The 12,718-nt window shown below is 39.5% G+C and overlaps 1 protein-coding gene across 2 annotated transcripts; it reads right to left on the bottom strand.

Moving 5' to 3' along the window:
• Positions 1-12,296, bottom strand: LOC121711600 (plasminogen-like). Of its 2 annotated transcripts, none has more exons than XM_042095344.1 (19): positions 12,187-12,296; positions 11,678-11,822; positions 11,491-11,597; positions 11,246-11,360; positions 7,610-7,755; positions 7,229-7,358; positions 6,990-7,108; positions 6,599-6,761; positions 6,341-6,453; positions 5,996-6,152; positions 5,137-5,333; positions 3,590-3,738; positions 2,693-2,786; positions 2,373-2,487; positions 1,892-1,963; positions 1,649-1,795; positions 776-882; positions 538-683; positions 1-213 (listed from the first exon to the last, which is right to left on the bottom strand). In XM_042095344.1, the coding sequence occupies exons 1-19, from the start codon at positions 12,230-12,232 to the stop codon at positions 49-51; spliced, it is 2,433 nt and encodes an 810-aa protein (XP_041951278.1). In that variant the 5' UTR covers positions 12,233-12,296; the 3' UTR covers positions 1-48. The 2 variants fall into 2 exon arrangements, with proteins under 2 accessions (XP_041951278.1, XP_041951279.1); XM_042095345.1 differs by having other exon boundaries at positions 6,599-6,746.
• Positions 12,297-12,718: the final 422 nt, after the last annotated feature.

Below are 12,718 nucleotides of genomic sequence, written 5' to 3'. Positions count from 1 at the left end.
TCATGTCCAAATACAAAGTGAAATTTATTTGATCATACTCTGTGCTTCTTATTTGTTTTTTAGCATTTCTTCTCCAATCCAGTTGACAAATTTGGACACTCTGACGTATACCCCTGGAGAATTTGGTCTTGCACAGCCAAGCCCCCATGATGTCACTCCTTGAAGAATGAAAGTCGTCTGATGGACGCATACAAGCGGCCCTCCACTGTCCCCCTGAAATAGAGATTAAATAGGAGTTACACTGACCCCTGTCACACCTCACCATTAAATCAAGGAAAAGGTCACAATGATCTTAAGAGTTGAAAGAGGAGTTAATTTGCAAAAACAGATAGGCCTACCTCCATTTTTATAGATATTCGTAAAGCATGTTTGTATTGCACATTTCAGGTAACATCAATCAAATGTCTGTTTGCTTGTTTTGATTATGCAAAAATGAACAAATGCAATTACAGAAAATAATTACAAATTAACTTATTTAAATGAACTTCGTATTCGATACACATTTAATATATCTGGAAGACAATTCCTCCAAAGAACCTTGCAACTGTCTGTTCCTCCTTCAATATTTCCACCACACATTTCATAGTCTTTCACTTGACCATTCAGGTAAAGAGGTTGGTTACAAATTCTGTTTTCAATGACTGGGAAGCCAGTTTCCTTCAGAAACCCATCTCCTCCAGTACCTGTGAAACCAAGTCAATACACTGAATTTACATAAGGGATAACTTCAGGTTTGTAAATGATATGAAATCAAGGCAAACATTGGAAACTTTACCTTGTGTGTCACCCCATCCAGTTATATAGCATTCAGTTTTGGCTGGAACGATGTAATCCTTCTCTGGTAAGCATGCTGGCAAAACCTTATCATTAAGGACAGCTGGTCTGAGAGCATCAAAACACAACCAAAGGTGTTGTGCGACATAAATTATGGGTATATGGAGACAAGCTCTTGTGTTCTGATGTCAACAACAAAGAAACCAGGAGAAGAATTCTCTGAAACTCGACCCACTCCATAGCAAGCAACTAAACTTTCACTGATTTTTAATTGTATTGGCTAATCAAGATCCCTCTTTGCTCATGGCTAAGTGGATGTAAGCTTGACAGATTACACCAAGGCTGTATTTGCTTAAATTGTGAGTACATCATTTGAGGTCAGTGGTGCAATATTAACTTGCTGATATAAATCAGGTATAAATATTTGAAGCATTTTTTAGAAATAAGTGTACACACTAAGATGTGAAATTACATTACGTTTCAATAATATTTAAAGTAGCCAGATGGAATCACAATGTCTACAGGATGTCCACAATCACCACATTAAGACCTTGTACCTCACATAATACCATTTACCTCACTACATTAAGACCTTGTACCTCACATAAGACCATATACCTCATATAAGACCATGTACCTCACCACATTAAGACCTTGTACCTCACATAAGACCTTGTACCTCACATAAGACCATGTACCTCACCACATTTAGACCTTGTGCCTAAAATCTTATCACCACATTAAGACCTTGTACCTCACTGTCTCTAATCATTCAGTCAATCAATCATGCAATCAGTCCGTCAGTCAAACACCACACAAATACTGGAAACTAAAGACATTTTGGTCAAAAATAGAAATATTACCAATACCATACTTTTCAAGCTTGAGAAGAGCAATGTCTTTTCCTCCTGGTTCAAGAATCAGTTTCTCAACCTCCCTTACTTGCTTTGATGGTTCAGTCCCTCTCTCTGAATGGATTCCCAAATATACCCTGTATGCAGATGGCCCACTCGTTTTAGGCCTGTAAAAAATGAACATGCAGTGTATGTCAGAGACTAGATCACCACATTAAAAGCAAAGTCTGAGGAAGAATTGGATGAACTACTGAATCTCTCACCTAAGACAATGTTCAGCTGTCAGAACCCATTGTGCCTCTATCAAAGTTCCTCCACAGATATGACTTCCAGAGCTGTCAAAAATTGTAAGTTGTCAACAGATATTGCATGGACTGCAAGGCAAGGCCGTAATCATAATATACTCTGAGGGGGGCTCTTTTTTAAGTTAAATCAGGCTAGCGCTTAACTACGGTACTAGCCACACAAATACATACCCAGAAAGCATACCAGACCTGCACATATTACACAACCAGGTTTTTAAATATTTGCTACATTTTGGCCACAATATAAGGACTTATTTTTCCATACCAATGCAAATATTTATATTCATTTGATTATGGCTGTAATTTGTTCAATCCTCAAGATAGAATGGCACATTGAAATGGGAAAACAGTATTATAAGCCATTAGTGCTAAAAACAAAACATATAAACATACAGTATATCACCCCATGTGTTCATGAATTATATTTGTATATGTGTACCTGGTCCGTATGCTGACTTGCCATGGCCAAGAGTGAGGTTTGGCTACACACTCTCCTACTATGCGGCCAAAGCATTGTATTGGAGACTCCTGTGGATGTCCACATTTGTGCTCAGCTGGTGAAACACCACAATCATCATATTTTAAGATTATTTTATCATTTCCATACAAATCTCACCACTAATAGTGATCCAGGCTGTCTAAACCCTGACAAATCACTGGATCATTTTCTTCCTCATTTAGCAGGTTAAAAGTGCACAAACTGTCTACCCTTGGTCTTAGCTTTTTTGTAAAAACGTAAGGAAATGAAGAGATACATACAGCAGTCTGGGATCTGGCAGTAGTCCCACTTCTTTTTCTCATCCATAGTATAGCACCATGGTCCATTTACATCATTGTCTGGGTTCCGACATTCCTACGATGAAATATACATGATCTACATTTCATGAGGTTCTAAAAGAGGAATTCTGAAATTCTCTGTGCACCCCAATTCAAACTATCGATTAGCTCAATGCATGGCAATTCCATCGATATCTTATTTGGTCTTCAGCGGAGAGAATTTAGCTAGCTATATTTACATAAGACAAATTCAGTTTCAAAACTTAGCATTACATTACATTACATTACATTTGGCTGATGCTTTCAAACCAAAGCGACTAACAACATGGTAAACAGTAAGTTTTAGAACAATTCTCACAATTTTAGGACAGTTTAAAAAAAACATTAGAGTACAGTAAGAATAAGTGCGTCGGTGAGTGCTGTTTTTAACAGTTACTTGTCAGTTTAAAACGGCTGGTGAGTGCTAGGATCAGTTAGACTTGTTGTAAGTGTTGCTATGAGAGTAGATGTTCTCTAAAGAGCTGGGTCTTCAGGAGTTTTTTGAAAGTGGAAAAGGATGTCCCTGCCCTTGTAGGAACTGGCAGTGTGTTCCACCAACGAGGAACAACAGATGAGAAAAGTTTGGATTGGCTTGAGCGTACCGGTGGTAGAGCTAGACGTCGTTCGTCAGAGGAGCGCAGCGATCTGGAGGTAGTGTAAGTCTGTATGAGGGCATTCAAGTAGGTGGGAGCAGAACCGGAGACTACTTTGTAGGCAAGCGTTAGAGACTTGAATTTGATGCGGGCCGCCATAGGTAGCTATGATTACCATTAGCCATAGATTAGCAGGTGATATTGTACAATGTGTCTAATAAGCATGCAGATATAGTCAATGACTTACGTTTCCCTCTAATCCTTTATCAGGGTGTGATTCTGAGGTAAAGCTTGCATGGGGATGGGGCTCCATGGAACTCCAAGCCTGGCAGGTAGTGCCCGTCAGAGTGGTAGATGTCTGACCCCTGTAATCTTTCCCGTTCCCTACCTTGCAGTCTAAAGGGAGAATGTGATGTAAGCAATCAAGAAAGTTATATGAAGTAATATAGTTATGTGTGAGCAGTCAAAATGTAATATCCACAACCACAGCTGTATAAAGTATCCGAAACCCACGCTTAAGTAGAAGTACAGATATTTGATTAGAAAGTGACTTAAGTCAAAGTAAAAGTAATCTATAAGCATACCACTTAAGTAAAAGTCCTAATGTATGTATTATTTACAGTACTTAAGTATGACAAGTACCCCATTATAAAACATACTTAAGTACTGAATGTAAAAGTACTAGTAAAAGCTTTCAAGGACAGGTGGGGTGACAGCCTCCTTTCTTTGCTATGCTTTTAATAAAAAAGAAAGCAGTCAGAACTTTGAATAGGCTATTAAGTTAATGCAGCACCTTGAAACTTGGTGCCTACACTTCATACACAATGTCTTTGAAGCCTGAACAAAGGTATGGCTGCCATTTTTCACTTTCATTTTTCACTGCTGCTTCCTTTTATAGACCGATAATGAAGTTTATCCAACATGTTTAGAAAGGCAGCTACATCACACTCCATAAACACTTTGAAAGCCTACATACAAGTGCTATTAATAAAAAGCAAGCTGTTAGAAATTTAATTTAATTCAACTCCACAACAGCCTACATATGTAAGGCCTTTGTGTGCTATGTCTTAGCTATATTTGCTAGGCTTTAAGTCTGTCACTATCTCTTCATTCACCTGATGTCCCGTGGTGACATCAGGTCAGAAAATCTTGAGGTTTCAAATATCTAACATACTGAATGGAAACTGGTTTTGTTTTCATTAGTTCAGTTTGGGAATGTGCGCACATCCAAATTAAGGTGCAGGAGCCAAAAGTCCAAGATCCAACGTAACAAATTGAACTCAAATAAAATTTAAAAAAAAACAACAGCAAGTGTGCGGACCTTCTCTGTTTTGTTTTCATTAGCACATTATTTCAGCCTACCTTCAACTTGAAATGAAAATGTAGTGGAGTAAAAGTATAGATTTACCGGTAATCTAAAAATGTAGTGAAGTAAAAGTAGGAAGAAAAATAAAAACTCAAGTAAGCATCCACTTAGCCATTCATACTTAAGTACTGTACTTAAGTACTTACTTACTAGCCATTCATACTTAAGTACTGTACTTAAGTACTTACTTACTAGCCATTCATACTTAAGTACTGTACTTAAGTACTTACTTACTAGCCATTCATACTTAAGTACTGTACTTAAGTACTTACTTACTAGCCATTCATACTTAAGTACTGTACTTAAGTACTTACTTACTAGCCATTCATACTTAAGTACTGTACTTAAGTATTTCTACTTAGTTACTTTACATCTCTGATGACAACAAATGATCCGGTGGGAAAGAGTGTCTTTGATGACCCTCTCACTTTTGACTGGGAGTTCGAACACAGCTGGTTCAGTGGGTTTCTCTTCTGGACCTAGCGCTCGTCCAGTAAACTGGACTGTTCTGGCGGTGGGACACTTCTCCAGTTTGCAGTACTCCCAGCGAACTGAGGGGTCAGTGGTGTAGCACCAGGGAGCAAGGTCACCTTCTGGGTTCCTACACAGGTTCCTCTGCAGATCTCTGACATAGCAGGGGGAGACCAAAACAACATTTAATTGTGGTGTTTTCGGAGTAGGTATGGAGGCCATACATAATCTGTTCTTTGCTGTTGGTACTCTACAAAGTGTTTGACTTACACTAAGTTAAAATAAAATAACTTGAGCTGTTACCTAGTGAGAAACACACTACACACCCATACATTGACTTTTTTGTGGCGGCCCACCACAATATCAACATTGACCACCACACAATGATTTTCTATGTTGTACTAATTTATACAGTATAGGATGAAATCCTTTCATTTCATCTCTCTCTCACTCTCTCTCTAATTAAGTTATGTGCAAACATATAAGAAGCACTATCCCTACGCTAATGTTGAATACTGTTGGGTTGTCGAGGTTAGCACACTATAACATTACAGCTACTTGTCAATATCGACTTCTTGTGCAAGGCAAGTATAATTATGGGGTATTCATTTTATTGACTCCGACACAGAATGTTTGCTCAACACCCCCCCCCCCCCCCCCGCCCCTTTCACCTACCACCACAAATACAATTCAATTCTGCGGGAAACACTGGACTGCTCTGCAACACATTGCCATGTCAGCATATTCTCTGGCATGATTATCATCAGGGTAGGGAAATAGAGAATGCAAATAAGGCATTGGTGGTTGCTGTCTTACGCATGCGGAAAGGCCTGAGGTGTTTTCATGTGGCGGTGAGGAACCATGGATGACCAGGCCTGGCATGTCTTCCCAGTAACAGTCTCTGCTGTCGTTCCTCTATACGAGCCACCATTATCAACATAGCAGTCCACTACTTCACTGGCAACAGGCTCTTCTGTGGGATACATAGATTTGCATGATGCGGTCCTCAACATTGAGGGTTAGTTAGCTTTTCTTTGTCAGATTTCAGTAATTTGCAATTTTAATAAAGATTTTGATTCATTCATTCATTCATTCATTCATTCACTCATTCAGCGTAGCTGTTCCACTATGATATGGAGAGAGTATTATGTTGTGACTGACCCTCTCCACATCTGGTCACCTTGCAGTACTCCCATCTTGTTCCAGGGTCTGATGTGTAGCACCAGGGACTTCTCTCATTGTTGGGGTTTCTGCAGTGATTTGCCTCAAGTCCTCTAATAAAGAAAGTTCAACATTACACCCCAGTGTTGTCTAAATGTACGTTAAGTATATTCAATAGAGAAAATACATTTTGTGGATTGGAAATTGTACTAAAGGAACAAGTAAGATTAAATGATGACAACACCCCGACCCTCTTACTTGCATGGGTGGTTTTCTGGTGTGAATGAGTGTTTATGCGGAGCCTGAGATGACCATGTCTGACAGGCTCTCCCAGAGACTGTTATAGACACGGTTCCGCGGTAGGCCGAGCCCTCACCAGTGATGCAGGTGATCTCCTCCTCAGTGACTGGAGGATCAGAGGCTTCATGAACAACACAAGTCAGGTTAGTATTCCTGCACCTCAACAGTGAATATGAAATGGGAAGTAGTCAGGAGTCACCTAGGGTTCCCTCAGCAGAGCTACGTCAGCTTATCTGACTGTAAGAGCCAGAGTGAGTGGATAGTGCTGAGTATGTGTAGTACTTATGGGCCCATGCTATCACAGAAGGCATAGGACATAAATGGCTAGGACAGCAGAAGTGGGCCTCACCACACTGAGGGATGTTACAGAAGTCCCAGCGCATTCTGGGGTCAGTGGTGAAACACCAGGGCTTTGCCTCTCCGTCTGGGTTCCTGCAGTAGTTCTCCTCTAGGTATTTATCAGGAAGTCTGTACAGGACCACACACACACACACACACACACACACACACACATTATATTACATAAGTATTCTCAATATGTGAGAAAATGGCATTGATAATGTTTGTGTTTATAGATCCCATACTCACAGAGAGGCAATGTAACTATGACTGTGGGGAGTCTGAGAGTCCCATCGTTGACAGGTGTATCCTGATACCGTTCTTGAGATGTTGCCTCTGTAATCTTCCCCACTGCAGTGCATGCAGTCTTCTGAGGAGTCTGATGCACACGAGAGCACATTTACCGTGAAGACAAGTCAAACGACGACATAAGCTGGCCAAGACCAATACAACTTTAAACCACAGCTTTGATTGATGGTTTGCAAAACCAAAGCTCATTCAGAGGCATGAAAATAAAGCTATAGTTCTTCAGATATTCATCACCTTGGTAGAAATATTTAGAGGTGTATCTCTGAAACCTCAAACCCTAGAAAATTGTTGTTTTTGTAATGACAGTTTGCCAATGCCTACCTGCACTAGAGCAGTCCTGAATATCACAGGACTCCCATCTCTTCTGTGGATCCATAGTGTAGCACCAGGGTCCACCAGCATCATTGTCTGGATTTCTGCAGTAGTTGTACTCCAGGTCAGCCTTTGGATATCTCTGAGGAGTCATACTGTGAAGAGCAGATCAGAAGTTCCACTCAAAGAAAGCCATTCAAATGAGAGTTTGCTCACTGCTAGTGTGTTTAATTACTAGCACTGATGCTGCTGAGAAAGTGGCTGCTGATAACTTAATTTGGCCTTGATCGTGCAGGACATTTCAGAATGTCGAGTATGTAATCCATCATAAATGGCTAGGTTCAATGGAAAAGTTAGCTGGACAAATGAAAGAAAACGAGAAGGATTCAGTGAAGCATAATAATGTTTTAGAACCTTCAATATTAGAAAACTGATGCAACTGAGATGGAGGACAACTGCACGTAGAGTAGAACGTAGGCCTATTGTCCTTAGGAACTTACATTAAATGAGGAGATATTTGCTGAATGTCACAAAAAGTGTTACAGAAATTGCTTGGCATCGCTTATTCAATGGCTCTCTACCGAAACACCTGTAGTTTGCGGAGGACGAACGAGAAAGCACTCGTTTGATAAATCAGCCAGTAGTAGACAAATAATTAAATAATAAATAATCAAATAATAGAAATAATCTGTACTGCAAAAACGAATGTTGGTGGGTATTTAAACTATCTAGCGGGTGTTTTAACAGCTGCAAGAAATTCACTTCAGTGCCATCATATACAACGTTTTTTTACACAACAAATACAGAAAGGATGGAGGCAGCAAAAGTAGAGAAGTCATTTCTACGACGGAGTATTAGGGCCACACATGAAGAGAAAAAATATTTTTGCCATGGCGAGATTAAACTCGACATGTCGACTTTAAAGTCGACATGTCGACATTAAACTCGACATTTCGAGAATAAAGTTGAAATTTAATGTCGACTTTAATCTCGACGTGTCGACTTTAAAGTCGCTATGTCGACATTAAACTCGACATTTCGAGAATAAAGTTGAAATATCATATCTACTTTAATCTCGACGTGTCGACTTTAAAGTCGACATGCTGACATTAAACTCGCAATAGGCCCTACTGTTTAAACATAGCCTACACAGTTTAAGCTATGTAGCCTACACTAATACACAATATGTTACATAAAAAATGGGCTTCAAATAGGTGTTATTTCAGATAGATTGCAGATATTCAGATAGATTGCGTCTTGTCTGTTGACAATCATATTATAGGCCCTACACAATGCTGGCAATGCTGAGAACAATTAGCATCCTCGTTTATCTTACTTACATTGAGTTGACTGTGTAGCTTAATCCACAGATGTGGTGAAGCACTGTTTCGTTATGGTTTGCTAAGGAGTAACCCATTGCTTAAAATAGTGGAGAGCTGGGATGAGAAGTCAAATCTTCGCATTGTATCGCGGAGTGATTTATTATTAGCTGTGCAAAGTCTGAGTTGAAATCAAAGATTCTAGAACAGAGCTCTGCGTAGCCTATAGGAGGCTAGAAACACAGGAATAGCCTAAGCATATATAGCCTACTATTTTGATCCCGTGAGAGAATATGTGTGCATGCACTTTATTTATGCACTTTGTGTGCATATGTGTGCAAGTAGGCTACTAGCCTACATGGGGTGGTCGGGAGGACAGCTTCATTCGTCCCTCCATAGACATTCAGCAATGGGCTGTTTTGCATCCATTACAAACAAGCAACGTGAAAGTCTAGGATTGGGGAGAGCGCCTAGTATGCCTCTAGTGCATAAGCATGAAGTTGAACATTTAGATGCAACAACTAAATGTTTAGAACAACACTTTAATAATAGGCCTACAATAAATAAATAAACCGCTATGACGTTTAGGCTACTTTTGACCATCGCATTTATCGCCTGTAACTCCGTGATAAGGACCTAACAGCAAAGTATTTGGCTGAGCAACGTAGGTTAATATGTTCTATGTTTTGTCCACATGATATAGGCCTATGTCTAATCATTGTTGCACTCGAACACTCTGAATCATTGTTGCACTTGTTGCATTGTTTCATTCGTCCTCCCTTTCAATCGTCCCGAGCGGTCGTTCTCTCTCCAAACTAACTTTATTCTCAAAATGTTGAGTTTAATGTCGACACGTCGAGATTAAAGTCGACATGGTATTTCAACTTTATTCTCGAAATGTTGAGTTTAATGTCGACATGGCGACATTAAAGTCGATACGTCAAGATTAAAGTCGATATTACATTTCAACTTTATTCTCGAAATGTCGAGTTTAATGTTGACATGGCGACTTTAAAGTCGACATGTCGAGTTTAATCTAGTCATGGCAAAAAAAAAATTTCCTTCATGTGTGGCCCTAATACTCCGTTGTACATTTCAGATGGGGCAAGAACAAGGTGAATTTGTATGCTTGTCAAAACGTAGTCCTACCCTGCATTAGAGGAGCTGATCATCATACCAAGCACACTTGCTGTTTAAAATCATACACCATGGTAAACTAAAACTAAAATGTTACAAAGGTGGCAAAAATAATATAGGGTATTATTAGCCATGACATTACTAGGCTATGAATCGTTCGTTCATTTATTTATTTATTTATTTTGGGGGGGTTTACAAACTTATTAAAAATCATCCCCCCCTCTGGTTTTTACACAAATCGCACCCTGACTACCGCTACTAGCGTGGAATGGAAGTTTTCCTGGACCCCGGAACACCTGGGCACATGAAACACAGTGGGCATGTAGCTCCTCTAGACTGATAAGGAATGGAAGATTTGGTTCTCGGTGTGCGTGGGCCCTCGAAAGCCGGGAAAGCCTAAAGTAGTTTTCGCGGAATCACTCACTCAACTGTTGTGCTCAACACATTTTTGGCGAGAAGGTGTGGATCTTGTGGCAGGAATGGGTTAATCATGCACATTTTAAATATAGGATCACTACTGCCACACACACACCTGTCCTACTCAGACATACTGCCACAGTGACACTGACAATAGACCGTTTCAAGAGAGTTCCATTATCAGCATCATATTTGACCCCACAAGGCTTCCGTTTTAACATTCCATATGTTATCTTAATGCAGAGGAAGTAGATTGGGAACCAAATAGAACGTTCAAGCATTGTTTTTGTTTTTCCTGTTGAAAGGGTCTATACACAAATTTGTACAGACACACATGCTACATACAGTACACACAGGTACAACTAACACACACACACACAGAAACATATATCATACTGACATGTGTTAGGGTGTCAGCAAAGTACAAACACACTTGCCCTCTCTCTTTCTCTCTCTCTCTCTCTCTCTCACACACACACACACACATTTGAACTCGATGTTAAAGCACTTCAAGCAGATAAGCCTTGTATATTGTTGTCTTGAATTGTTAAATGCTGATTGAGTAACCAAAGAGTTACAAGAGTAGGATGGAGATCCAAGCGTGACTTTCAGTTAACTAGGAGTTGTAGGAGTATAGTAAGCCATGGAGAGAACATAATAAGTTTCATTTTCTTTGCATAGCAGGTGGCGATACCATGCTGCGGTATCATGTTCCACTATGCAGTACAACTAGTAGATAGTGATATCAGGTTGTCAAAGAGAATATACCAACTTGGGTGCCTGTGGAAATCTTGAGGTCCAATGCTGGCATATTATTCCTGATTTAGTTGTGGATTTGGTACCTCTGTAATCAGCTCCAATACCATTGACACATTCCTTTAAATACTCTAAGAAAAGGGAAATTATTTCAGTTTCTTTTAGGTGACTAAACTGCATACACATACATCACAAGGACAAATGCATCACATTTCAGTGAAACCAAAGTGCTTTAGTTTTTATTGAAGTTAAATATCTCACCTTTCTTCTCATAGAGTGTTGCACTTGGTCTCCAGTATAAAGACTGGACTTTTGAGTTAGCTGGGATAGTCTGACAGTCTTGATATTCTGTTTCATATACAAATGATCTGTGGAAAGTGTGAAGTGATTAATAATCATTCAGTCCTAGCTGGACAGCAGAAGAGCAAGACACCTGGATCTGATGTACCTGCAGGTGAAGGTTGTCTCTGCGTCACACCTGGCTGCACAATCAGTGGCTGTTCTCACAGAGTACATCCTTTTCACCGGTGACAGAATCAAAGCCCCATCAGTCTTAACATATGCACGCAGACCTTGTGTGAATACTCCAGTGACTTCAGTGATGTAAAATAATGGAATGAATGAATTAATAAGATACATTTTACAATAAATTAATATGTGCCCTTTGCACATAAAGTAGCCTGCATGACGTTTTAGGTTCAAAGTTACATTAGCAGTCATTAACATACATATACCATCTACCCTACTCTTTTTTCAAATTCTATATTGAACTTGAATAACATTAAGTTAACATTACGTTTCCCCTAAACAACAGGCTACAAGCTAAGTACTAACAATATTTCTGGATAACTACATAACAGAAAACAAGACAGCATAAGTAATCAAACATGTCGGACAGAATCTCAGATATCTTTGCTTAATTTTGCTATAACATCTGTATGTTTTTGTCTGTCCTACCTGTACAAAGGAGTGCACATATAAGGAGAGCTTTGTGTGCTTCCATGTTGTGACGGATGAAGCCTCTGCAAACAGGCCTTGTAAACTTTTTTTATTTAACAAAGCAACAACTCAGTCAATCATTGTCCTCACAAGGACAGACCATAGGTCATCTGTTTCCCGTTAGGGCCTGCCTGATCCCAGTGCATATGTGTCTCTCACTTTCAAGTTCATGTGTAGTAAAAAATAATTATCTAAGTTATTTTCAAATGCTTCAAATACCCAAAACAACAACCCTTACAAGGTCTGCTCACAAAGCAGTTCATTATACACTATACACATCAGATATACAATGTTCAATCTAGTACCTAAAACTATTTTCGTATGCCAGGCTAATTTCATAGATCAGAAAAATAAAATTGTTTTCCAAATATCCAACACATTACACTGTGCTCATGGTCAAAAGAACAAAACAAGAGAATAGACCTAGTGGTTCAAACGTTATAAACATCAGATCATCTTTGACCTGGGGGTGGTGCTAGAAAAGTTGGAC

This window comes from Alosa sapidissima, chromosome 6 (assembly GCF_018492685.1).
Source record: "Alosa sapidissima isolate fAloSap1 chromosome 6, fAloSap1.pri, whole genome shotgun sequence".
NCBI lineage: Eukaryota > Metazoa > Chordata > Actinopteri > Clupeiformes > Clupeidae > Alosa > Alosa sapidissima.
This window is presented reverse-complemented; position numbering and strand designations above follow the sequence as displayed.

Excerpts from the sequence above, each read along its gene's own strand:
- LOC121711600 (XM_042095344.1), bottom strand. The coding sequence starts at position 12,232 with ATGGAAGCACACAAAGCTCTCCTTATATGTGCACTCCTTTGTACAG. Across the intron at positions 7,109-7,228 it reads CATAGTTACATTGCCTCTCT|ACTTCCTGATAAATACCTAG; the intron begins GTGAGTATGGGA and ends GGTCCTGTACAG. Across the intron at positions 1,796-1,891 it reads ACAGCTGAACATTGTCTTAG|GCCTAAAACGAGTGGGCCAT; the intron begins GTGAGAGATTCA and ends CATTTTTTACAG.